General features: G+C 42.0%; 1 protein-coding gene across 1 annotated transcript in view; it reads left to right on the top strand.

Moving 5' to 3' along the window:
- The window catches only part of BRCA1 (BRCA1 DNA repair associated), a 265,311-nt gene that overhangs the window by 151,883 nt on the left and 87,089 nt on the right, over positions 1-26,339 (top strand). Inside the window, exon 8 of the mRNA XM_089657153.1 lies at positions 22,278-22,318. Coding sequence (XP_089513279.1) covers positions 22,278-22,318 — 41 coding nt within the window. The remainder of the gene's footprint in view (positions 1-22,277; positions 22,319-26,339) is intronic.

Below are 26,339 nucleotides of genomic sequence, written 5' to 3'. Positions count from 1 at the left end.
AACAAATTAATTGTGGGAGCAATAATTAGAAAATGGAAGACATACAAGACCACTGATAATCTCCCTCGATCTGGGGCTCCACGCAAGATCTCACCCTGTGGCGTCAAAAAGATCACAAGAACGGTGAGCAAAAATCCTAGGACCACACGGGGGGACCCAGTGAATGACCTGCAGAGAGCTGGGACCAACGTAACAAAGGCTACCATTAGTAACACATTACGCCACCAGTGACTCAGATCCTGCTTAAGCCAGTACATGTCCGGGCCCGTCTGAAGTTTGTTAGAGAGCATTTGGATGATCCAGAAGAGGATTGGGAGAATGTCATATGGTCAGATGAAACCAAAATTGAACTGTTTGGTAGAAACACAACTCGTCGTGTTTGGAGGAGAGAGAATGCTGAATTGCACCCAAAGAACACCATACCTACTGTGAAGCATGGGGGTGGCAACATCATGATTTGGGGCTGTTTCTCTGCAAAGGGACCAGGACGACTGATCCATGTACAGGACAGAATGAATGGGGCCATGTATCGTGAGATTTTGAGTGCAAACCTCCTTCCATCAGCAAGGGCATTGAAGATGAAACGTGGCTGGATCTTCCAACATGTGACAATGATCCCAAACATACCGCCCAGGCAACGAAGGAGTGGCTTCGTAAGAAGCATTTCAATGTCCTGGAGTGGCCTAGCCAGTCTCCAGATCTCAACCCCATAGAAAACCTTTGGAGGGAGTTGAAAGTCCGTGTTGCCCAGCGACAGCCCCAAAACATCACTGCTCTAGAGGAAATCTGCATGGAGGAATGGGCCAACATACCAGCAACAGTGTGTGCCAACCTTGTGAAGACTTACAGGAAACGTTTGACCTCTGTCATTGCCAACAAAGGATATATAATAAAGTATTGAGATGAACTTCTGATATTGACCAAATACTTATTTTCCACCATAATTTGCAAATAAATTCTTTCCAAATCAGCCAATGTGATTGTCTGGATTTTTTTTCTCATTTTGTCTCTCATAGTTGAGGTCTACCTATGATGCCAATTACAGGCCTCTCTCATCTTTTTAAGTGGGAGAACTTGCACAATTGGTGGCTGACTAAATACTTTTTTGCCCCACTGTACCTACAAAGTATAAAAAAGTGAAAATAAAAGTAAAAGCTGGACTTTTGCAAGAGGACACTGCAATCATGCATTCACGATTAAAGATTTCTGTAACAATGGTGGCAGGATGGGACTTCATACAGCCTATTCGTCTGCATAGCAAGTCCCATTTTGCCTGCACAGCAAGTGCCCCTGTACACCAAGTCTCACCACACTCCAAGCTCCTTCTGTACCCCCACTCTACTCCCCTTTATATCTGTGCTCCCAGACTCTGCTTGTGCACATCTCTGTCCCCAAAGCAAATCGCATCACATATGCTGACAGCACATCTGCATATCTAACATCCCCCTTACAGCACATTTCAAACCTGCTGCTCACTGTAAATCTCCAACACATCTTTCCCCTTCCACTGATATACTTCATTCCTCACCTTAGTACCTTCTTCCCTCATGCACCACCTCCTAACCACCTGATTTGGCTGCTTCATATTTTATTCAGAGAGTAGTGATTAATGATTCATACTCTGAATGCTTTAAGGGACCCAACACTTAACTTTGGTGTCCTAATAACCTTACATTTTAACATGTGTAAATGATATAGAAACTAGGATTAAAAGTACCTTTTCGGTCTTTGCAGAAGACACCAAATCTTACAGAATGTCTCCAATTTACAAGCCAATCTCAGTGCACTGGCTTGGGGAGGGCTCATAATGAAATGAGCCCAAGCACAAAAATTTCCATAGTGCAAAATTGCTTTAATAGGTAATGAAGTATAACAGGATGCAAAAGGAATACACTCACATGTATAATGATCAATTGATAAAGATGGCCGCTGGCCCAGTAGATAGACCATGTGGCTATGTCACTGGGGGGCCGCTTCCTAGCCCTCCCCTTCAAGGATACCATTGATGACAGCTCTGTACGTTGGCTCCCCCTGGTGTTTATTGACGGCACTGCGGTTACCTAGAAGTCCTTATGGTGCGCTGTAATTTCCGTGTGATGCCCACCAGCTGTTCCTGAGCTCCAGACGCAGATGACCAGGAGTTGGTCCAAACACTCAAATGCGCTTTTATATGCGCTACCTGGTTAGTGCAACACTTATTTACTACATCATCGGAGTCACCGTTGCCAACATAGGTTACACTATAGACTGTCGTCCCACGAGATACACGTATATGTTTTTATTTTATTTTATTTTCTGAACCATTCAGTATCATAGACTTATTTATACGGTATACTTAATACATGATATGGGTGATATGGGACTGTCCACCCCAGAGACTATGATATTTGTATAACACACCATTAAGGTAATCCTGATATTCTATTACGGCATTTAGAATTGTTTTTAGCATGTTGTGTCTGTGTGTGTGTGTGTGTATGTGTATGTATATGTATATATATATATATATATATATATATATATAGATCTCTTTAACCATTTAAATTCTCTGGTACTACTATTGGGGGACCTTTTCATTTTTAAGTATTTTTCTGAAGTTCTAAACTCATACCATTTACCCCACATCTTTCTAAACTTTTCCATTTCATCTTTCTCCATGTAACAAAGTTCCTCCATCCTACTAACATATTCTACTATGTCTATCCAATCCCTCATTATTGGTGGATCCTGGGCCTTCCAAAACCTAGGAATTAAACCCTTTACCACACCAATCAGATGATATAATAAACAGTTTTTTATTGTTTTACCGACAACTGTGTTCTATAGAAAAGACATACCCATGGATCCTTCTGGATAGATCTCCCCCAAATCTCCTGTATATGATAAATTATCTCCTGCCAATATAACTGAATTTTTGGGCATTCCCACCATATATGAGCCATTGTCCCTTTGCCCCACATCCTCTCCAACATACAGGTGATACTTCTTTCTGTTTATGTGCCACACTTGATGTACAATACCATCTAGACAAACATTTATAACTCATCTCAACTATATTCGTGTTCGTCACCCCGTGCATTAACTTAAACATTTTCCTCTTCTGATGATCATTCATATTTATACCCAATTCTCTTTCCCAACCCTCCAAGAACGACGGTGACCCAGCTCCATCCAATTCAACTAGGATCTTATAAATCTTAGATGTTACATGTCTACAACTTGTCTTGGAGCTCAGCAGTCTTTCAAATGGGAGGATGTCCCCTGTTATCCTCAGAGGCTGAGGAAGTGTTGAGACAAAATGTCTCAATTGGTAATATCTCAGTTTATTTAAAACAAAAAACAAATTCCTTTTATTCAATTCTTGAAAAGTGTATAACTGCCCTTTGTCTAATATATCTGCCAAACATGCATTTCTATCTTTAAACCATTTTCCCCGAAACATTTCCCTTCCCTGGAGGAAAAAATTCAGTGTCCACAGTGGTATTAGTAGTGAATTATATTTACAACCCATAACCTTGTGTAAATTATCTCAATCTCTCAGTACATCCCGTGTCAGTGTACTACTATTTTCATCTAATGCCCGAAATTCTTGTGGAATCCATATGATCCTCTGTGTTTTACTTAATATAACTTCAATTTTAACCCAACTTTTTTCTTGTGAATTATATGTCCAATCCACTACCCTTGATAAAAACACTGATTAAATAATATTTCCTCATATTTGGCAAGTTTAGTCGTCCATTCTCTTTCTGATAACATAAGGTTTCATACTTAATTCTTGGTTTCTTGTTAGCCCAAATAAACCTCGATACCAACTTTTTTATTATCCTTAAAAAGGATCCTGGTAGTTTTATAGAGAGCATCTGAAACCTATACAGGATTTTTGGGACTATTACCATCTTAACCAAATTTATCCACCCAATCCATGAAGCCCACCCTCCTGAGAGTCTTCTCAATTCCTCTTTAATTTAATTTATTAATGGGATATAATTAGCCTGATATATGTCCTTTACTGAAGGAGTTAGTTTTATTCCTAAATACAGTACTTTAAATCTCTGTCCTTCCATGTAAATGTGAACTGTTTTTGTAAGTTCTTCTTTTCTACCTGCGACACATTTATATTCAAGATCTCAGATTTTGTAAGATATATTTTTAAATGAGATAATTCTCCATACTGTTTCAACAGTGTCATTAGATTAGGCAATGCCACTCTAGGGTTCACTATATAAAACAACATGTGGTTTGCATAAGCAGCTACTTATGTTCTATTACTCCTATCTTAACCCCTATCTTGGCACCTGCGACTCCCGGCCCTTTAAGGATTTCAGAAGCCGGGACGTGGGGCGGGGTTTAGAGTCATGTGACCGTCGTGACATGATGTCACAGCGGTCACATGATCGGGAAATGTCCCAATCGAAAGAGGAGATCTGGACCTTTCCATGAGTTACGGACATGTGTGCTGGGAGCGCGCAGGGCTTGTGCTCTCAGCACATAAATCTTTTTTTAATAGAACGCAAATGTGCGGCCACTCGGTGTCTAGGCCCAGATGACGGGAGGCTGCACATTATGTTCGGCCTGCGCCAAGAGGTTAATTCCTGTAATATCAATGTTCTTTCTTACTGTCACCAAAAGAGGTTCCAAGGACAGCACACACACTAACAGGGATAATGGGCAACCTTTTCTGGTTCCATTGTGCATTTCGAAAGTCTCAGACAAGGTCCTGTTAACCTTCACTGCTGCTGAGGGACCATTATCAAACCCTTTTATCCACTTCAACATGTTTTCTCCTATTCCCAGGGCCTCCAATGTGTTAAACATAAACCCCCAATCTACCCTGTCGAAGGCTTTTTCTGCATCTATTGACAAAATTATTATCGACTGCCTACCTCTGTGCTTTCTATAGAAGGGGTAACGTCCTCAAGCCGTTGTCTCTTCCTTCCCTTCTTGGAACAAAACCTACCTGATCTAAATGTATCCATTCCGGCATGAACTCCTTCAACCTCGTAGCCAATACTTTCGCAAACAATTTGGTATCCGTATTTAATAATGAAATGGGTCTATAATTATTACATTGTGAGCTATCTTTCCCTTCTTTGAGAATGATTGTTATATGTGCGTTCAATGATTATCCTCTCATTTCCGTTCCTTCTCCCAATGCATTCATATATCCTCAAAGTTTAGGGACCAATAACTCTTCAAACTTTTTATAGTATCTTGCTGTGTAACCATCAGAGCTCGGGCTCTTTCCCCTCACCATATTCTTTATAACCGATATAATTTCATCCTGGGAGATAGCTCGTTCTAAAGTTATTAAATTATCTTTTGCAATTTTTGGTAAATCTGCTACAAATTCTTGCCTTCTCTTCCTCCTTTTTTCTTCTGTGATTTTTTAAATTTTTGGTAGTCACCTCATACAGCTTACTATAGTACTTTTGAAACACATTGGCTGTACCAGTAATGGAGAAGACCAGCTCCCCATTTTCATCTTTATTTTTTTCTATATAGTTTCTTGATTTCTTTTCCCTCAATCTCCTCATCAAGCATTTTCCAGGTCTATTCCCCGACTGGTATCTTTCCTTTGAGACTCTATTAAAAAAACTTTCCTTGTTTCCTGTTCAGTTAGGTCCTTCAATTCTTCTCTTTTAAGAATAATCTTCACATATAAATCTGAATCCTGCTTTAATTTGTGGGCCAGTTCTAATTTATGTAAATCCTCAATTATCCCTATTAGCTTCCTTTCTCGATCTTTTTATGTTTTTTGTTCCTGCAGCTACCAAAATTCCTCTTATGTAGACCTTATGAGCCTCCCAAATAGTCGACTCTGTTAAATCCTTTGTTTCATTCATAAGAAAAAATTGTTCTGGGAGTGCGCATGCGCATGCGCGGCCGGCGGTGACGGACATGTCTCCCTGAGGCTCTCCCCGCACCGCAGGGAAGACAGCTGTCCCTGCCTCGTACCGCGGCGCAATCAGCCTCAGCCGCCCTGTGAACCCCCCTGCCACACATTACCATGGTCAGGGGGACAATTAAACATCAAGCCCCGCCGTCGGGGAAACCAATTAAGGAGGCGCTGGCTCGTGCCTCCACCAAAATGGCCGCCGCTACACAGCACAGCAGCAAGCCTGCACCAGCTGCAGTGTCCCAATATGCAGCCCTAAGTGAGGAGCAGCCGAGCCATCCCTGCAGTTATGAGGGTGAGTCAGACACGGAGACTTCCATGCACCCCTCCACTCCTGACCTCGCGACCCCTGACCTGCTGGCCCGTTTTGAAAAGATGCTACATAGGGCTCTGAAGCAGACGTCAGACCGCATTACTGAAAGGCTATCCAGCGAGATCCGTGAGATAGGACAACGCACTGCTGACTTGGAGCAAAGGGTAGATGACCTTGACACCTCACATCAAACGCTCGGAGACGAACTCGACCTACTGCGTGACGAAAATTTGATGCTGCAGTTGCGTCTTGAGGATTTTGAGAACCGGGCCAGACGCTCCAATATACGAATTCGTGGCCTCCCCGAGTCGGTCATAGATGTCCAATCCACGGTTACCGCCTTGTTCCAAGAACTCGCTCCCGCTATACCCATCGAGCGATTGGATAGGGTCCACAGAGCCCTAACCCCAAAGCGCACTGACGGGCCACCATGTGACATCATTGCTAAGATGCACTATTTTCGCACAAAAGAGCAACTCATGCAAGCTGCCCGCAACGCTGACTCCCTCACGTTCCAGGGCCACTCCTACCAGCTCTATCAAGATCTCTGCCCCAACACCATCTCCAAACGGAGAGCCATGAAACCACATCTTCAGGCACTTCAACAGTTGAATATACCCTACAAATGGTGCTTTCCCTTCGCAGTGCGTTTTCAGTACCAGGCTCGTGACCACACCTGCAAGTCCACCGAGGAACTACAGGAAACATTACAGAGACTTCAACTACATCCCCCCAAGACGCCATCGGATACCTCAAGACGACGATCTGCTTCATGCTCTCCCCAAAAGGTCCAGCCATCGCGTATCCCTCATGGTCAACTCAACGCCCACAAGCGTGGACGCTTCTCCTCGCCCGCCCCATCTCCGCAAGACTCCATGGATTGAATCTGGATCTTCATTGCTCGCCTTCAAATCTACATCCACCGTAATGAACTCTCGCTACCTCTGGATCTGATACTTGATGTTGCTACTTATCTCAATCAACACCTGATGATAGACGCTACAAACTTGTATCCTTCCTTAAGCCCCCAGGGCTCAAATTTCTAACCTATTGCCTCTTTCGACCCCTCTTTTCTCCGACTGATTTAAATGTTCACAGTGCCTTATACCCTACTTATTGGTTCTATTTTGACTGACACAATCTTGTTCTGCTTATGTTGCTACCATGTTTGTTTGGGGTTACAGGGTCCGACGGCACAGAAGTCTTTGGTCCAGTATTTCTGTTGACCTCCTCTTTTTTTTTTTTTTCTTTTTTTCGTAGGACAACCGTTGCCGCTTGACCCTGGAAACTCCCGAACCCCTCCTTTATGTTTTCATTATTATGCCTTACTCTTGATGTCCCTTCTCCTACAGGTTCACACCGTTGCAATATGTATATGTGCTGTCTTCTCTGCGGCCCGTGTACCTGCGCACTCGCCTTTAGCCCCCCTGGTGTCGTGTTTTTGACGCCACTCGGGCTACACCTGCTCCCCGGTCCACCTGCCTTAGAGTGCACCTGGGGACCACATCTAGGCTAATTCAGGCCCCTTACCTTCATCCTATGTTTTCTTCCCCTAATATATTCACCCTCCCCTCAGCGACTCCGCGTTTTCACCTCCTTTCTATTCACGTTCAGTATCCTCCTATCTTATGCTCCTAAAATTCTCTTCTTTGGTACCATTCTATAACCCCCTTCGCGGCTTGTTTCTACCATGGGTTCCCTAAACATTCTCACCCTGAATACTCAGGGTCTTAATATCCCGCAGAAGCGTACTAAAGCTTTTCGTTCGTTTGCCTCGAATAAAGCCCATGTAGTTTGTCTCCAAGAGACACACTTTACACCCGTTTCCACTCCCAAATTCTTTGGTCCTTGCTACCCACAGGTCTACACAGCCTCTGCAGATGTCAAGCGTAGGGGGGTCCTCATAGCTTTTCACTGAACAACGCCCTTTAAATTGTTCACTGAAATTAAAGACCCTGAAGGTCGTTATCTCATCCTTATTGGACTACTATTAGACTTCGAGGTCACAATCGCCACATATTATGCCCCGAACCAGGGTCCCTTGCCTTTTCTCTCCCATCTACTATCAGTCATTGACTTCCATAAGCGAGGCACCTTAATAGTCTGCAGCGATTCAAATTGTACGTTATATCCCTTCCTTGACAAATCTCCTCAACCCCCCCCTCTGCTCTCATCTAAACATTCATTTCACTCTGCTCTACAACAGTATTCCTTGATAGACACGTGGAGGGAACTTAACCCAGCGAAACGTCAATACACCTTTTATTCCCACCCCCATAAGACCTTCTCTAGAAATGATCATATCTTCATGACTGCTAGTTCCTCCCCTCGAGTGCTGAACTCTGACATCCTCCCAATCCCTTGGTCGGACCATTGCGTGGTTACTACATCCATTGCTTCTCTAGCTCCTTCCTCTCCGGACCACTCCTGGACCATTAACGAGAACCTTCTATCGAACCCGTCACTCTGTTCTGAAATAGAAACAGCGCTTAAAGAATACCTGTCCTTTAACCAAAATTCAGTGACCTCCCCTCTCCTTCTTTGGGAAGCCCACAAACCTGTACTTCGCGGACTATGCATCAGTAAAACGTTCTTCCTAAACAGGGAGAGGAGACAAAAACACCTGCTTCTTGAACAAACTTACGACCAATCACACCGAGCCTTTCAAGCCAACAACCCCTCCGCTGCCAATCGTAAGAGTTTAGAGCAAGCTAGACTGGCCCTCGATCTCCTCCTCACCGACCAAGCTGAACTCTCCCTCCGTAGGTCCCGACACAAATTTTATACAAAAGCCAACAAACCTGGCACCTTCCTAGCTCTTTCCCTCCGTAGGCTAGACCGGATTATTAAACCTATCCGTTTGCGTACCTCATCTGATCATTTTACGAATAATCCAGAACGGATCTTGCATATCTTCCATAATCATCTTTCACGGCTGTACTCTACTTCTACACCCTTTGACTCCTCTCAGGCTGACGCCCTCTTTACCTCCCTCCCGTTCCCGAAACTCTCCGATAATCACTTACATGCGCTGGAGCGACCTATTACCACAGCTGAAACTTTAAATGCTATCAAACTACTAAAGCCTCGTAAGCGTCCGGGCCCTGACGGTTTCTCCGCCACCTACTACCAAAAGTTCGCTCACCTTCTCGCACCTCTCCTCACTGACGCGTTTAATGCAATCCTGACCGGTCATACCTTTAACTCTGAAACGTTGCAGGCTACCATCTCGATGATCCCCAAACCACATACAGATGACACGCAGTGGTCCAACTTCAGACCAATATCTTTTCTTAACATAGACATTAAACTGTTAGCAAAAATGTTATCGACTCGACTTAACACATGTATTGGGTCCCTAATCCACAATGACCAGGTAGGCTTTATGCCGACTCGGCAGGCTGGTGACAATGTCCGTCGAGCAACCCTTCTCGCTCACATAGCTCAGACTCGCAAGATTCCTGCTTGTTTTCTGTCTCTAGACATTTGCAAGGCCTTCGACACAGTCTCCTGGCCATATTTACGGTATATCCTGCACCGCTGGGGATTTGGCCCCCATTTTCTAACATGGATCAAGAACCTTTATCAAGAACCTTCGGCCAGAATCAAATACTTAGGGCATCGGTCAGCCAGGTTTCCCATATCACGTGGCACTAGACAGGGTTGCCCACTGTCCCCCCTACTATTCGCTTTAGCTATTGAGCCACTGGCGCTTCTGATAAGGGCCAGTCCGGATGTCCGTGGTATTGAGATCGGGGGTACCTGCCACAAACTATGTTTATTCGCGGATGATGTGCTACTTTTTCTAACCTCCCCCTTGACCTCTACTCCTACTCTTCTCTACCTGCTCGAAAGGTTCGGTTCTCTTTTGGGCCTTCTTATAAATCCCAGGAAGTCACTGGCCCTTAATATTTCTTTATCCCCGGATGATCTGACCCAACTAAAACAGATCCTTCCGCTCTCATGGTCACAAGGATCCATCCCCTTCTTAGGTATAAAACTTACCCCGAACGTTTCCGATCTTTATGCCGCCAACTACATCCCAATCTTAGCTCAACTTACTACACTCATGTCCAAATGGTCCTCCCTCCCACTAGCATGGTTGGGCAGAATAGCAGTCGTGAAAATGTCCATCCTCCCCAAAATACTATACCTGTTTAGAGTTCTTCCAATTCCAGTGCCCGCCCATTATCTGCGCACATTACAGGGCCGCATTTTCTCCTTTGTCTGGGGTGGGACCTGTCCACGTGTCCCTCGCTCTACCCTCTTTCTTCCCAAGTCTAATGGCGGTCTTGGTCTTCCAGACGTCAGTAAATATTACCAGGCGGCCCATATAGCACAACTGCCGAAATACCATGCAACTTATGAAACTCCACAATGGGTTTTCCTGGAATCGATTGATTGTGATCCCTTATCCATAGCTAATCTTCTCTGGCTAAGACCTATAGATCGCCGTCCGATTACTAACCCTATCACCTTACATTTTTTGCATCTTTGGGATAAGCTGAAATCCCGGTATCATCTACAGTCACCACATAATCCTCTCCTCTCCTATATCCGAAATCCTGCCTTTCCTCCGGCTTGGTCCTCTCCGCACTCCTTTAACCGCTGGCTTTTGGCGGATCTCACTCGAGCTCATCACTTCATGCTCAGGAATAAACTCCGGTCCTTTGACTCATTACGTGAAACTCATGCACTTCCGCCTTCAGAAATATTCCGCTACTTGCAATTGAAACACTTCTATGCCCCTTACGCAATGGTTGCTAACCCCACACAAGCCATGTCCTCCTTTGAACGAACTTGTAGTAAAGACCCACACAGACGTGGCCTCATTTCTTACCTGTACTCTCTCCTTACAACCCCGTCTGAAGCTTCCCTACCTTCTTACGTACGGAAATGGGATTTAGACCTAGGCCACGAAATTGATCCCTCGGATTGGGACCGTATTTGGTCTACCACCAAGGGGTCGTCGCAGAATATTGTGGCTTTGGAGACTAACTACAAAGTCTTAACCCGTTGGTACTTAGTACCGGCGAGAATAGCTAAATATACCCCTAACTATTCTTCCGCATGCTTCAGAGGTTGCGTAGACCCAGGAACTTTCTTCCATACATGGTGGGAGTGCCCAACCGCCAAGATCTTCTGGATGGAAATATTCAAAATGCTCTCCTTATTAAGTACGAAACACCTCCATCCTAACCCGCTAACAGCGTTGCTTAACCTACGACCACCCGAAGTCACGAAACTACAATTTAAGCTTCTATTGCAGGTTACTACAGCTACCAAACAGGTCATTGCCAAATCGTAGAAGTCTACGTCTCTTAACATTACCGCGGTCCGAAACAAAGTAACCCAGGCGATGATCCATGCTAAAGTAGAAGCCACAATCTTGCATACTATCCCCAAATTTAGGATGATTTGGGACCCATGGGTAGAACACTTTCTACCCTCTAACTTTGATGAAACTCTTCTCACTCCATAACCAACACCCCTGACTATTCTGGTACCCTCCCCTTTACTTTTACAGCTTTTTCTTTTTTTTTTTTTTTTTTTTCTTCTCATTAGCAGAGTCGCATACCTTCCCCCTGTCTTCTCCCACCTTCACATTCCCCACCTAATATTGTTAACCAGTTCTTACCTGTTACCGTTCTGATGTTTACGGTTAATACTGCACTTCCAAAAAATTTCACTGTATAAGTATTGTATATTGTATACTTTATTTGTTTTATCTTTGTTACCCCTCCCTACGAACAAAATAAAAATTTTGAACAAGAAAGAAAAAATTGTTCTATCTCTTCCCTAAGCCTCTAATACATCTCCGGGTCCTGCAGAAGTGCCTCATTTAATCTCCACGTGGCCCTCTTATTTCCTCTCCTCCCAATTGAAGTCTCACCGTGACAGGAGCGTGATTGGATATGGTCATAACCTCTGTTAGATTTCACCAAACATTCCAAATGTCTATGCTCTATTAGTACATAATCTGTGTGCAGAAGAGAAGAATGTATAATCCCTATTGCTGGGATGTTTTACTCTCCAAGTATCTATTAATTGGTTTTGCTATAATTCTTTTTTCAGCTTTCTTAATTTTTTCCCTCCCTCCTTCTGCATACCTGAAGACGAATCCATCCATGGATCCAAACAACAATTAAAATCTCCTGCCATGATTAAACTACCTCTCTTAAATTCCATAATGTTCCTCATTAGGTTTAGAAGGAAGACCTCTGGATTTTTATTTGGGCAGTAAATATTTCCTAATATATATCTTTGCCCCTGTAAGTCCCCTCTTTATCCTAAATACTGATCCTCTGGATCCACCAATTTTTCCTCAATCTCAAATTTTATGTTTTTTGCATATCCTGTTGCCACTCCCTTGGCCCTGTGTATTTGTGAATCCGCATAGTACCATGTTGGGTAGTATCTCGAATTTAACGTAATGTTGTTGTTATACTGTATGAAAGATGTGTCTGCTGTAGGAATGCCGCATCTATAGAATGTTGGTACACTTCTCTAAGAATCTTATGTCTTTTAGCCAGAGAATTAAGACCTTTCACAATATATGTCAAGATATTAATTATACCCATGTCTAATATCTATTTCTCTCTTACCTCTACATAACCTTCTATAGGTAGGGGAACCATAACTATTTGTTTCATGGACAACATCCCTCCCCCCATTTACCCCCCATCCCTCCCACGTCTCCAATCCCTCCTCCCTCCCCTCCCTAGCCCTTCCCTAAAACCCTCTTAGTCTATGTATTTCCCTAGAATCTGACGTGGGACCCTCCCACTGGTGATTCCTATTTTGCGGTTTGACTCTGAGCATAAGCACCACTTTTGTCCCCCTGTTCTCAATATAGGGACTTCTCCCAACTTCCAACTATTACGAGTCCCTGGGGAGCTCCTAGCGACTACCTTTGCTGTAAATATTTCTTATCCATAATTATTTTATAAATCAGATGATGGCCCATAAGAGCAACAGGTGAAGGGGAATATGGGAACGGAAGAGAAAGTAAAAAAAAAAAAAAAAATGGATCATCTCCTCTTCCCCTCATCTCTCCCTCCCCTCCAACCTCCCCCTCCCCGGGCCCTACATCTTCCGACCTTCAGCTACTTTTTCCTACTCTTAACCTGCTGCCATTTCTCCGTTCTAATCATCCTCTCGGTATTCCCCTCTGACCATCCCTTTTATATCTACAAATTGCAATTCTAATTTTTCACAAAAGTCTCTTAAGTCCTCTGGGTATCTCAATCATGCTGACTTCCCGTTTCTACAACCGGTCAGGCATGTCGGGAACCCCCCAGTTATACCGAACTCCTTTCTCTTTCATCTGCTCCAATAACGATTTCAAAATTCTTCTTCTAGACAAAGTCTCCGGAGCTATGTCTGCAAAAATCTGTAAATTTGTTTCTGCATATTTTATTTCAGTAGTCTCACGCATTTTTTTCCATATTCTCTCTTTCTTCATAATTATGAAAACGTACAATCACTTCTCTTGGAGACCCCTAATTCCCAGAAGGCGTCTAATACTGTGTGCTCTCTCCAACTTTAAAGTATCTGTGTCAGATCTACCTAACAAGGGGTTACATAAACTTTTTATTTGTTCCGGTAAGTCCTCTTCTCTGGTAGGCCCCGGATACTCAAATTATTTTTCCTTTCTCTATTCTCTTGATCTTCCGCTTTATAAGATAACTTCCTCTGTTCTGTTCTTTTCCATCTCTTCTACTAGCTTTTCTAGTTTTAAAATTTCCTGCTCTTTGGCCTCCATTTTTTCCTCTATTTCTTCAACTTTAGCCAGGATTCGACCCAGGTCTTTATGAATCACCACCATTTCATTCTTTTATGGAGCATTCTAATTTTGCAAGCATTTCTACCATCTAATTTTTAGTAGGCATTTGTGATATCGCTCCCTGTTGGCCCATCATGTTATGTTCTACTAAACTTTCGTTATTTGAAAATTTGTTTGGCTGATCTCCATCACGCATTTCAAATGAAAGTCTAGATTGTTCCCCATCCACCTTCCTCTTTATTTCCTTTTGATCTCCCGGACCTTGACTTTCAGGGCTCTTTTCTTGTGGAGTCTTAACCCTTCCTCCTTTGGTATTTCTACTCATATTAAATAAACTTTTTACTTAGATATGGAGTATAGTCACATTTGACCTGCTGAGAATCCCCTGCACCTTCTTTAACTACCCACCCAGTCTTCCTTCCCCAATGTCCAGTCTTCTTCTGCATACAAGAAAAACAATAATGCAAATATTGGTGTAGCTATTAAGCTGTTGTCAGCGGCAACTTACCTGAAAAGTATGGCATTCTGGTTCCATATAGATGGATGGGTAATCTGGGTAGGGAATCCGCAAATTCATGACCTTTTGGCTCCTTATGAATGGATGGATGGATCTGTCCGAATCCTTAAAAGTATGGTGTTCTGGCTCCTTATGGATGGATGGATGAATGGATGCTCTGGGCGGGGAATCCGTACATTCAAGACTACTTGTGCTCTCGAATGTCTCAATATCTTTTATGGCGTTCTAGCTCCTTATGGATGGATGGATGATCTGGGCAGGGAATTTGCAAGTTCATGGCCTTCCAGCTCCTTAGGAATGAATGGATGGATCTGGCCGAATCCTTAAAAGTATGGCGTTCTGGCTCCTTATGGATGGATGGATGAATGGGTGCTCTGGGCGGGGAATCCACAAGTTCAAGACTACTTGTGCTGTCGAATGTCTCAGTATCTTTAATGGCGTTCAGGCTCCGTGTGGATGGATGGATGATCTAGGCGGAGAATCCGCAAGTTCAGGACTACTTGTGCTCTCGAATGTCTCAAAAGCTTTTATTATATTTTATTCTGCTGTTTGATAGATCTTCACCCATGTAATATCAATAAAGATACAACCCCCCCCCCCCCCAGGGATCTGTCCTCGGTCTCTCCAAATGCTCCACGCCACACAGCCACAGCCACACCCACCACCACGTCACTTACAGGGATGCAGCATCAGCGATCTCCGCCTGCACTCCCAGGCGACTGGACAGCCACCAGGGACACAGCCGGCTCCCCTCTTACTGAGAGCTCAGCGTCTCATCCCCTCCTCTGCAGGCAGTCCCGGATTCCCCAAATACTGCCACGTGTATGTCTCCCAGCTCCTCCAGTCACAGCCGCCGCCGCACGAACTGTGGAGGGAGATTACTAGCCTCCCCACTCCACACAAATTTAGCCAGCTTCCTGCACAAACACCCAGGTAGGTCAGGAGGTATCTTTACTTCCAGTGGAGCAGTCCTGCTTCAGCTCTCGGCATCTGGAGCTCCCCTACGTCCCGGGCTCACGGCACCATGCTCATTCCCCTCCCCCACAACCCCACCCTCTTGGACAATTCTTCTGATAATTCTTTTCACTCCTCTGTCATAGCTCCCATAGCAAGCGGCTTGCTATTGGGAGCACAGGGCAAGGGGGAGTAGCCAGGAGTGCTGGTGGGAGATCTGAGAAGAGGAGGATTGGGGCTGCTCTGTGCAAAACCATTGCACAGAGCAGGTACTTATAACATGTTTGTTATTTAAAAAAAAAAATGAACCTTCAGTATGACTTTCTGCCATTGCTCCTTTTTTACAAGAGGCACACAGTTCATATCTCAATTAGTCCTTGCCACCTAGTCATCTCTAGCTATTAACCACTTCTGTTTAAGCAGTAGTTTGTGATTAAACCAAACCTTTTACCTGGTATTTATGAATAGCTGTTCCTGTGCACACAGTACAACATGTCAGATCCCAAGCACAAGGCAAGAAGTCCCACAGCATCAGATCACTCCAGATCACAATTCCAGGGCAGCATGTAGTGTCGCTTCTAAGGGACCTTACACCAATATCCTGGATTGTGGTCCCCACTTGTGTCAACTTACCCCTTGGAGTCTCCCCTTGTTTAGTGGGATGTGGCCACCTGTTCTTCTTTATCCAGGGAAGAGTTCCCTGCAGATATGCCAGATTTTATGGGGAAAATGGGTCTCACAGGCCTTCTATTGGAAGAGTTTGTTCCTAAGGAGCCTCCATCAGCTGAAATAGCTTCCAGCTTAAAAGATACTGTATATTAACCGCTTCCCCGCCACCCTATAGCAGATATACTGCTACAGGGCGGCAGGGGTGCGCAAAATCACTTGTGTATATGTGTGTGTGTGTATGTATGTATGTATGTATGTATGTATGTATGTATATATATATATATATATATATGTGTGTGTGTGTGTATATATATGTGATTTTGCATTTCCGGGTAGGGGGCGTCCTCGCGCCTTACCTGCACCACCATTCGCTGCTGTCAATCACTGTGTCCCAGGTGGTGATTAACAACTGGCGCCCGGTGATTACCGAGCATCTCCAACGGGGAGGAGGACTGTTTTGTTCACAAACAGTCCTCCTGCCTGTCGGCTCGGGCACACTGCTCTGGATGGCTGTGCACAGAACAGCCATCCAGAGCAGTGTGATACAGCGAAGCACCAACACACAGCCCTACAGTAAAACTCTCCCAGCACACAGCTAACCCTTTGATCACCCTTCATATTAACCCTTTCCTGCCCAGTGCCATTAGTACAGTGTCAGTGCTTTTTTTTTAGCACTGATCACTGTATTGGTGTCACTGGGGATGTCAGTGACGCCAAGTCAGTTCCCCCCAGTGTCACAATGCCCGTCGCAGTTCCGCTATAAGTTGCTGATCGCCGCCATTACAAGTAACAAAAAAAAAAATTCCAGTACCTATATTGACATTTGTAAACGCTATAACTTTCACGTAAACCATTTAATTTACACGTATTGAGTTTTTTTGTTTTTAGCAAAGACATGTAGCAGAATACATTTTAACCTAAATGTATGATTTGATTTTTTTACTGGACATGTTTAATAGCAAAAAGTCAAAAATATTGTTTTTTTTTCTTCAAAATTGTCAGTCTTTTTTTTTTTTTTTATAGCGCAAAAAATAAAAACCGCACAGGCGATCAAACACCACTGAATGAAAGCTCTATTCGTGGGGAAAAAGTCATAATTTAATTTGGGTGCAGCATTGCTTGACCGTGCAATTGTCAGTTAAAATAACGCAACGCCATAATGCAAAAAATGGCCTGGTCGGGGGGGGGGGGGGTAAATCTCAGGATGACAAGTGCTTTAATAATGTTGTGCAGATCACATGTAAAATGGAAGTAACACTGTGTTAAAGGAACACCAATGCCAATGTTTCTTTTAAGTGCCCAGGGGATTGTAGCCGTATTAGTGCATTTGCATGTTGGTGCAAATAAAAAAAGTATCACGGACAGTACTGAATTGTTCCTGTTTTAAGTGTCCACAATTCTTTAGAGCTGATTCACACGTGTGCAGGATTGAAGCTCAGGTTTTACAGCTAATTGATGCAATAGTTGTCCAGTGATTCAGGTTAGATTTACATCCGGTTCAGGACAGGTTTATATCAGGTTCAGGTCAGGAGTTTTTCCTGTTCACAACTGATGACGTGCGGTTTAGAAACGGTTCCCATAGAAGTCAATAGCCTGTAATCCGCACCTGAACCGGACTGCACTGCTCAGAAATCAGACATATGTGAACAGGCACCATAGGAAGCAATGTTACTTCACATGTCATGCAGATTGGATGCAGTTCAAACCTCATTTATGTGAACCAGCACTTATTGTTTATTGTTGCTGATCGCAATAAGACAAACCATATCCAAAGTACTTTTAGGCCAAAAGAATCTCCCTTCATCAGGACTTAAAACAAGTAGCGACAGTGTAAATTGGACTGTATTTGGACCCTAACACTCAAGACCAAGCTATCTCTGGCCTGGTGGCCCAGAAATTGGATGCTTTTAGACATCCCAATCATATCAGGATAACTGAATCCTTTGTCCCTTAGTAAATCCTGTGATAAAGAAAATAGGATTTTTGTACTTACTCTAAAATGTGTTTCTTGATGTTTAACCTCCTCCCGCCTGCCATATAAGGAAATGAAGGACGGGCAGCGGTTCTCTCGTTCTGGGAGGACATCATATGACGTCCTCCCACTCTAACTGCGCATGTGCACTCCAGAGGCGCCCGGCACAGTGATCGGTGGTGCACTGTGTCCCTGGGACATAGCGGATCACCGATCAGAGTAAAGAGCTGATGACGTCGGCTCTGTCATGTGATCAGCTGTGTCCAATCACAGCTGATCACATGTAAATAGGAAATGCCAGTTAAATGGCAGTCCTATCCTCACGCTGACAATGTGTGATGACAGGAGAGGCGGTGATCGACAATCCTCAGAGGGGACATATACACTGATGATCAGTGTAGCCCCATCAGTGCCACCTGTCAGTGCCCATCAATGCCACCTGTAATTTCCCATCAGTGCAACATACCAGTGCACATCAATACCACATGTCAATGCCCATCAGAGCTGCCTATCCGTGATCACATGCAGAGTAGTAAGAAATGATGTCACTTCTGACATCATTGCTTACAACGTGTGAAATCTGTGAATGATCACAGAGGTCACATGGTACAAGGCTATTCACAACAGCCTTGTACCATGTGATAAGCTGTGACCAATCACAGCTCACACAGTACTTTTCAATGGCTGCAAGAATGCAGCCAGAGAGAATGAGAAATGATTGCTTTTATAGCCTTTATGGGTGTAAAAGCAATCCGTAGAAAAAAAAAATCTTCATCAACCCCCACAAGTAGTACAGTGTCACCATGGTGACACTGTACTGCTAGGGTGACAGTATGTAAAAAAAAAAAAAAACAGAATATAAAAAAATAACAAATATAAAAAAAAGTTAAATTATAATTTTCGGTTAACTAATTTGGGTTATTTTTTTTTTTTACTAAAAAGATAACGGAATAAATTTTGTCAAGATTTATGATGAAATATTATTTATTTGCAAAATTTTATAAGAAAAACACTATTTTCAAAATTTTTGGACTTTCATTTACATAGTAAAAAAAATAAAAATACCAGTGGTGAATAAATACCACCAAAATAAAGCTTTATCTGTCTCAAAAAAAATGGTAAAAAATTCATATGGGTACAGTGTTGCATGACCGTGCAATTGTCATTCAAAGTGTGATAGCACTGAAAGCTGAAAATTGGCCTGGACAGGAAGGGGGTAAAAGTGTCCGGACTTGAAGTGGTTAACCTCTCAGTCACCCATCTACAACGTATGTGCTTTTTTTTGTCCCAGCAATCAGCTTGAAGAACATTTGCTGTAACCTCTCCATGTCTATTATGCAGTGACCTGTCCCCGGAATATGAGCATTAACCTCCTAACACTCAGTCCCAAAATTGGTGTGCTAATGCATCATTGCTCTTCCCTAAGCATGTGTGTAACTCCTCAAAGCCTTGCCCTTAGACTATGCATTATCTCCTTAGCACTCTCCAGTTTATGTGCATTCTCTCTTCAGTGCTTAGTTCCCACCCTGCAGTACGTGGATTTTCTCTTTAAGTGCTCCATTTCCAGCTTCTGTACTGTACGCTAGTTCCTTAGTACCCAGATCATGTAGATTTAGCACTTGGTACCCAATGGGGGGGATTTACTTAAACTAGAGAGTGCAAAATCTGGTGCAGGTGTGCTTAGAAACCAGTCAGCTTCCAGGTTTTATTGTCAAAGCTTAATTGAACAAGCTCATTTTAGTCTCCCATTTTAGACTTCCATTGTCCCCAGTTCCACACATTCCACCTGTTTCAGTATCCTCTCCAGCACTTTCACAGTACTCAATACTTGTGACATGTTCCCTTCCATTTCCATGGAATAACCTTCTTTAATGTCAGCTGGTCTATTTTCTCGACTGTGTTTTTCACCTCCCTGTAAATTGTTGTGTGCGAAGAGCTCAGCTTCCATGCTGCTAGTTTATAAGTAATCAGTTTTGTTAAAGGGTACCAGCTGCATTATGGGGCACATTTACCTACCCCTGCCATTTAGCTATATGGCTTTGACCATATTTAGTGTTTTTGTTGCTGTTTTGGGAAACATCAGTAACCCTCCATTCATGGTAAAGAGCTCCTAAGCTGGCCATACATGGATCGAAATTCAGACAGTTCAGCAGGGAGAGGGCAAATTTTGATTCATGTATGGCCACTGTGGTTGAACAGAAGTCGATCTACTGATTGACTTCTGTTTAACCGCCCTGTTGGATTTTAGCCGCTCGATCAGTGCTGCAGGCAATAAACTGCATTACCGATCTGTTTATTATGACAGTAGGGAAGTCTCCCTGCTGTCAGAATATGGTAACACAGTAGGAAGGACTTCCCCATCCACCTCGAATGTGTGGATGGGGGAATCGGATCAGTTTTTTTTTTTTTTTGTAGTTCAACCCACTGGTTAACCTAAAAAAACTAATCTATGGGCTGCTCAACTCCTCTACATATTGCCCCCATCACACCCTGCACACTCCTTTGTGTGCATACTGCCCACCATAACACCCGCCAAACACTTCTCTTACATAAACTGCCTGCTGTCATACTCTCCACATGATGATAAGCCACTGGGTTGGTTGCTGTTGTCATTAAACATAATTACAGTTTATGAATGACTAGTATGTTGTAAAGTTGGGTACAATAATTGGGGATATTTAATGAGACCCTGTCACAAACTTCAAAAACAGTAGGCAGAAGTAGCAAAAGTATTTAAATGTTTACTTGCAGTGTTTTTCATTTCCAGAAATTCCCATTCAAGGTTTTATTCCCATTCACTGTTCTTTTGAACTTGCTAGAAAAACTATTAATTTCCTCTTTTGGGAGTGTCTCAATTCTCTATGTGCTGGCCTAAGGCCTTCATCCCCCCTCCCCTCTTCCCTTACATCCCTACTTAACCTTTTATGTAGCTGCCAGATGATGATTGAAGGGGAATACTATAGAGCAGCCATTCTCAACAAAGTTTCCATGAAACCTTACGGTTCCTCAAGAGGTTGCTAGGGGTTCCGTGAGCTTTTGCTGATTGACCCCCCATTTAGTGATGTGTACATAGTTCCAGGTTCAACGCCACTGGGTAGAGATATTAGCATGACTGATGGGGTTGCGATCTGAGCACCACTGTAAGGGGAAACATTCTTCCCACGGATCACCAGTGTTAGGGGTATTTTCCCAGTGACCCCTAATGGGTTAGTCTTAGCAGGGTTTCCCTAAGAAATCATGAATATGCTTCTGGCACCGCTCAAGACTGACAGGAAATGAATGTCACCCCGCTGGCAAAGAAGAAAAGATGAGAGCAGCGTCTGTAACCAAGCCCCCTATGGGCAGGGCAAAATGCATCAGAGTGCGTGACCAGAGCGGCATCCATCCTCATCTATATCACTAAGGGTTTCCCTGAGACTTGAAAATTATTTCAAGGGTTCCTCTGGGATAAAATAGTTGAGAAAGGCTGCTATAGAGTGACACTTGAGTTACTGCTCAAAAGTCTGCTGGAGCTGCTGACATCAGAGTCTTATTTGAATGTCTACACAATGAAGGCTTTTACAGGTTACGAACATGCGTAAAATAAATGAAATGCACATATAATTTTATGGGAAGATTTTTGTTGCAATGAATAATCTGATGACAGGGTCTCTTTAAGTTCCACCTCTAGTAAAAAATAAAGCATGCTTCTTTTAATTAGCTACATAATATTGCATGATTGCTATCTTTACATTATGTCTGTTAAATAAATATATTTGTAGATTTTATATTAACTGGGTTGTGTAATTCTAAAATGTATTGTCTATACTTCCCGTACATTACACTTCTAAAACTTGACCATATGAACATCTCTGCATTATTACATTCAGAGCCTACATAAGTAGACTATAGTAACGGCAGTAATTGCTTCAAGCCTGTAGACTCTGATAAGATGATTGTTTTGCATCTTTTTCTTACTGAAAAACAGAATAAACAGTTTCTTATTTATGTACACCTTCTCTTTCCTCACAAGTCATTTTTAGTTCTTGAACATCATAGAAAAAAATCATGATATGTATCTCTGAGAGAAAATGTATAAGACTCAAGTATGTGTTTTATGCTGAAGGCTGCTTATCTGCGCTGAGCAAATTCTAATGTAATCAGTTACTTTGACTTTCTTTCATCTAGGGATTGTACAGTCTTTCAGAGAGGGAAGAATCCTTGATGAGGTAAGTCAGATATTGAATATCCTTAGGCATTATATTAGATAATAATCTTGATACATAATGCTGTGTCTATGCTTGTCATCTTTCATAAGATGAGGCTTTTGTGTGTGCCTGTCCCTTACCTGTTGCCTTGATCCTGTCATTGCTTTGTCTTTTGCCATACTGATTGTGGTGTGTTTTTTACACTGCACCTGACCTGAGAAAGATGTTTTTGGTGTACATGCCTATCACTTATCAAGAAGTGATTTTTTTGCAGTACAAATTATGTCACTTGAAACTCTGAATACAAACATATGCTTGTTGTGAGTTCACACAGGTCCTTTAGGCTGGACATGCATTTTATGATCAGACTGTCCAACTTGGGCATTTTTTTTTGTCTATAGATGACATAGACAAAATAATTTTTGCAATGCAATATTCACAAAATACAGCCACGTTTGTCTCCTCAAAAAACAGTGTTTAAATTACTTTATCTTAAGTCATGACACATTTTTAAAAAATAATCACAAGAAAAAAAAAACATAGTGGAAATTTAAAAATTGCTGTAGTATTTAAGTGGTATTCAGGTACAAGAGATTAAGTGTTTTTAAAATGTACAAGAAATTTGAATATATGTTTGCAGACATTACCATCAAATATTTGCTCTGGTGAAATAAAGCTGTAGATTTTCAACTGCATAATAACAACCTTAACCACTTGCCCTCCAGAGGATTTACCCCCCTTAATGACCAGGCCTCTTTTTGCTACTCGGCGCTGCACTAATTCAACAGATGATTGCACGGTCATGCAATGCTATACCCAAACAAAATTTACGTCCTTCACACAAATAGAGCTTTCTTTTGGTGGTACTTGATCACCTGTGTGATCAAAAAGGACCGAAAATTTTGAAATAAACAATATTTTTTACTTTTGGCTATAAAAAATATATAGTAAACTCAAAGTTAATTATAACTTTAGGCCAAAATGTATCTGCTGCATGTTTTTGGTAAAAAAAGATCCAAATAGGTGTATATTGATTGCTTTGTGTGAAAGTTATAGCGTCTACAAACTATGGTATAGATACTGCAATTTATGCCATTTTTTTGCTATACAGCACTGCACTAGTTTAACTGACAACTGTGTGGTCATGCAATACGGTACATAAATGAAATTTATGTCCTTTTTTTTTCACACAAATATAGCTTTCTTTTGGTGGTATCATGTAGACTTCACCTCCGCAACATCTCCAAGATACGGCCGTTTTTAACCTCGGAAACTACTAAGCAACTTATTCACTCCCTTGTTATCTCTTGCCTTGACTATTGTAACTCCCTCCTCATTGGCCTACCTCATCGCAGGCTATCCCCTGTTCAGTCTATCATGAATGCTGCTGCCAGACTCATCCACCTTACTAACTGTATCCGTATTCTGTATCTGCTACCCTCTTTGCCAATCCAAGGGGGGGGGGAAAGTCCTCTTTTTTTTGGTGGGACTGTAACAGCACAATTTACTTATATGATAAATTTCAACAATTCAAAAAAGTTTTTTTTATAAAAAAAATTATGAAATGTTATTTTTACCATCTTCAAAAATAAATATAAAGCTACAATACATATTGCGGCGGTGTCATCAAAGATGGTTTTGCAAAACTAAGCATGGATCATGCATGGTTCGCACTTGACGCATTTCTTCTTCAGAAGTTCTCAAGAAGGCATGACGCCTATAACAACCATATATATATCAATATACATGACGCAATCAAATTATTATAAACAATTTGATAATTTAAAATATGATTATACACTTACATGATTCCATGTGAGGTAAAAGCCCCCAAGAAATTTAAAAACAAATTGTTATATGAACACAGCCATGGATTTCTTATATATCTCAGGCAAAAATGATGAAACAAAAATTAATAAACAAAAAACTGAAACCAGTGGATGATAAATGTCGCCCAAATGCCTCCTGAAGGGGCCCCGCCCAAATGCACCATCAACAAGATTACCTGCTGGTTGGTACTGATAGGGCAGTGTTGCAATGTGAATATAAAAAGCAATATTAATCTCAATTGAATATCATCAACCCTAGAAGAATTTTAAGTTAAGAGCTAATCGCACCTACTATGAGCGATGACCACAAGGAATTTGCGTGAGAAAGTGTTGAAGACCTGATAATCAGGATTGAGATGTGAAAGACAGCCCGCTATGGGGCAATATACCTAAAGAAAAAAGCATCTGTGCAAACCATTATAATCATAAAAAAAATATAATAATATAAAAATGAACAGAAAACTTTTTTTTTAAACTAATAATAATATAAAAAAAAGCACATCCTTATCCTTATTACCCACGTGTTGAACACAAAAAAACAAAAAAAAAAATTATAAATAAATACTGTAAATATAAATTAAAAAAAAAAGATATTGCAAAAATTGAGTGAAATATGTGATAGACCCACCTGGTCTATCCGACAAGGCACGCTTGATGGCTGTGAGCAGAGAAATGAGCTCATTAGCCCGGATTAAATACAGCTAGGGTGGCTTGAAAAGCTCCAATCAACTGCAGGCAAAATGAGTTTAATCAAACGGACCAATAGCATGGTCCAATTGAAATAAAGATGGCCCCTACCCGGCCACGCGGCATCACCACGTCAATGGCGTCACGCATCATGCCCGCACATGGAGACGGACTCAGGAAGAAGGGACGGCCGGAAAGAAGTGAGGACCAAGCCTCACTTTGGTGGTATGGGGTAACGTCCCGCACACCTAGTCAGAAGCGGCCGCAAGCCCCTGGAGGGGGATGGCGGCTCCCATGTGCCAGGGAGGCATCGGGGCAGCACCAACACCTACACAAGAAAAAAGGAAGGATGAAAATAAACAAAGTATATATGAAAAATGTCTTCCTATTAAAAAGAAATAATTATAAAATTACATGCACAAAGATATATGATTAATCCTAACTGATACAAGAGAGTTTCATGAACAAATCATCAATTTTTTTTTTATAGATCATTAATATATGTATGTATTAATCACATATGTGCAAAAATAATAAAAAAAAAAAAAAAAAGGGAAAGGAAGGAAATTTTAAAAAAATTTTCGCACCCACCTGGTACGAAACCCTCCAAGAATGGTTTGAAGGACATTGTTTCATTTAATCCTGGAAAATAAGCAGCATTTAATTTGTAGATCCATCTGAGCTCATATTGGAACAACGTTTTGTTCCAATCACCTCCTCGTGAGCTCAGATGGATCCTGTCAAGAATGAGGAAAGGAACTTCCCCCATGAATGCCCACTATGTGACGTCCTAAGGGAACCTCTATATTGTTGGGCTTCATGCTGGAAATATGGTGATACATTCGACGCCAAAGCTCCAATTTTGTTTTGCCTACATAAAAGCAATTGCAATCACATGTGAGCAGATAAACTACTCCTCTAATGTTTGGGAATAAATTTCTCTCCATTCGGTAGTATAATAGATTTTTTGGTGTTCATAAAATGACAATAATTACAGCCACCACAGGTAAAGGTACCTGGAAATGTATATTGTTATATATATGTTTGTTATAGGCGTCATGCCTTCTTGAGCACTTCTGAGGAAGAGATTTTTGTTGATCTCGAAACAAGTCAAGTTCGAACCATGCATGATCCATGATTGATTTGCAATACCACCTTTGATGACACCGCCGCAATATATATTGTAGCTTTGTTTATTTTTGAAGATTGTAAACCTAACATTTCATATTGTTTTTATAAACAAAAATCTTTTTTGAATTGTTGAAATTTATCATATAAGTAAATTGTGCCTTTAAAGTCCCACCAAAAAAAGAGTACTTTTCCCCCCTTGTATTCGTTAGGGATGTTGGCACTTTGTGTATTATATCCCTTCCTTTCTCTCTGACAATCCCTACACTGGCTTCCCATTGTCCAACGGATAAAATTCAAAACATTAACAATAACATGTAAAGCCATGTATAACTCTGCCCCAAATTACATCTCCAAATGTCTCCAAATCTCACCCAAACCGTACTCTTCACTCCTCC

The sequence above is a fragment of the Staurois parvus genome, unplaced genomic scaffold, assembly GCF_062004578.1.
Source record: "Staurois parvus isolate SC_StPar_1 unplaced genomic scaffold, SC_StPar_1.0 ptg000971l, whole genome shotgun sequence".
NCBI lineage: Eukaryota > Metazoa > Chordata > Amphibia > Anura > Ranidae > Staurois > Staurois parvus.
Note: the sequence above shows the minus strand (reverse complement) of the source record. Positions and strands in the feature narration are given on the sequence as shown.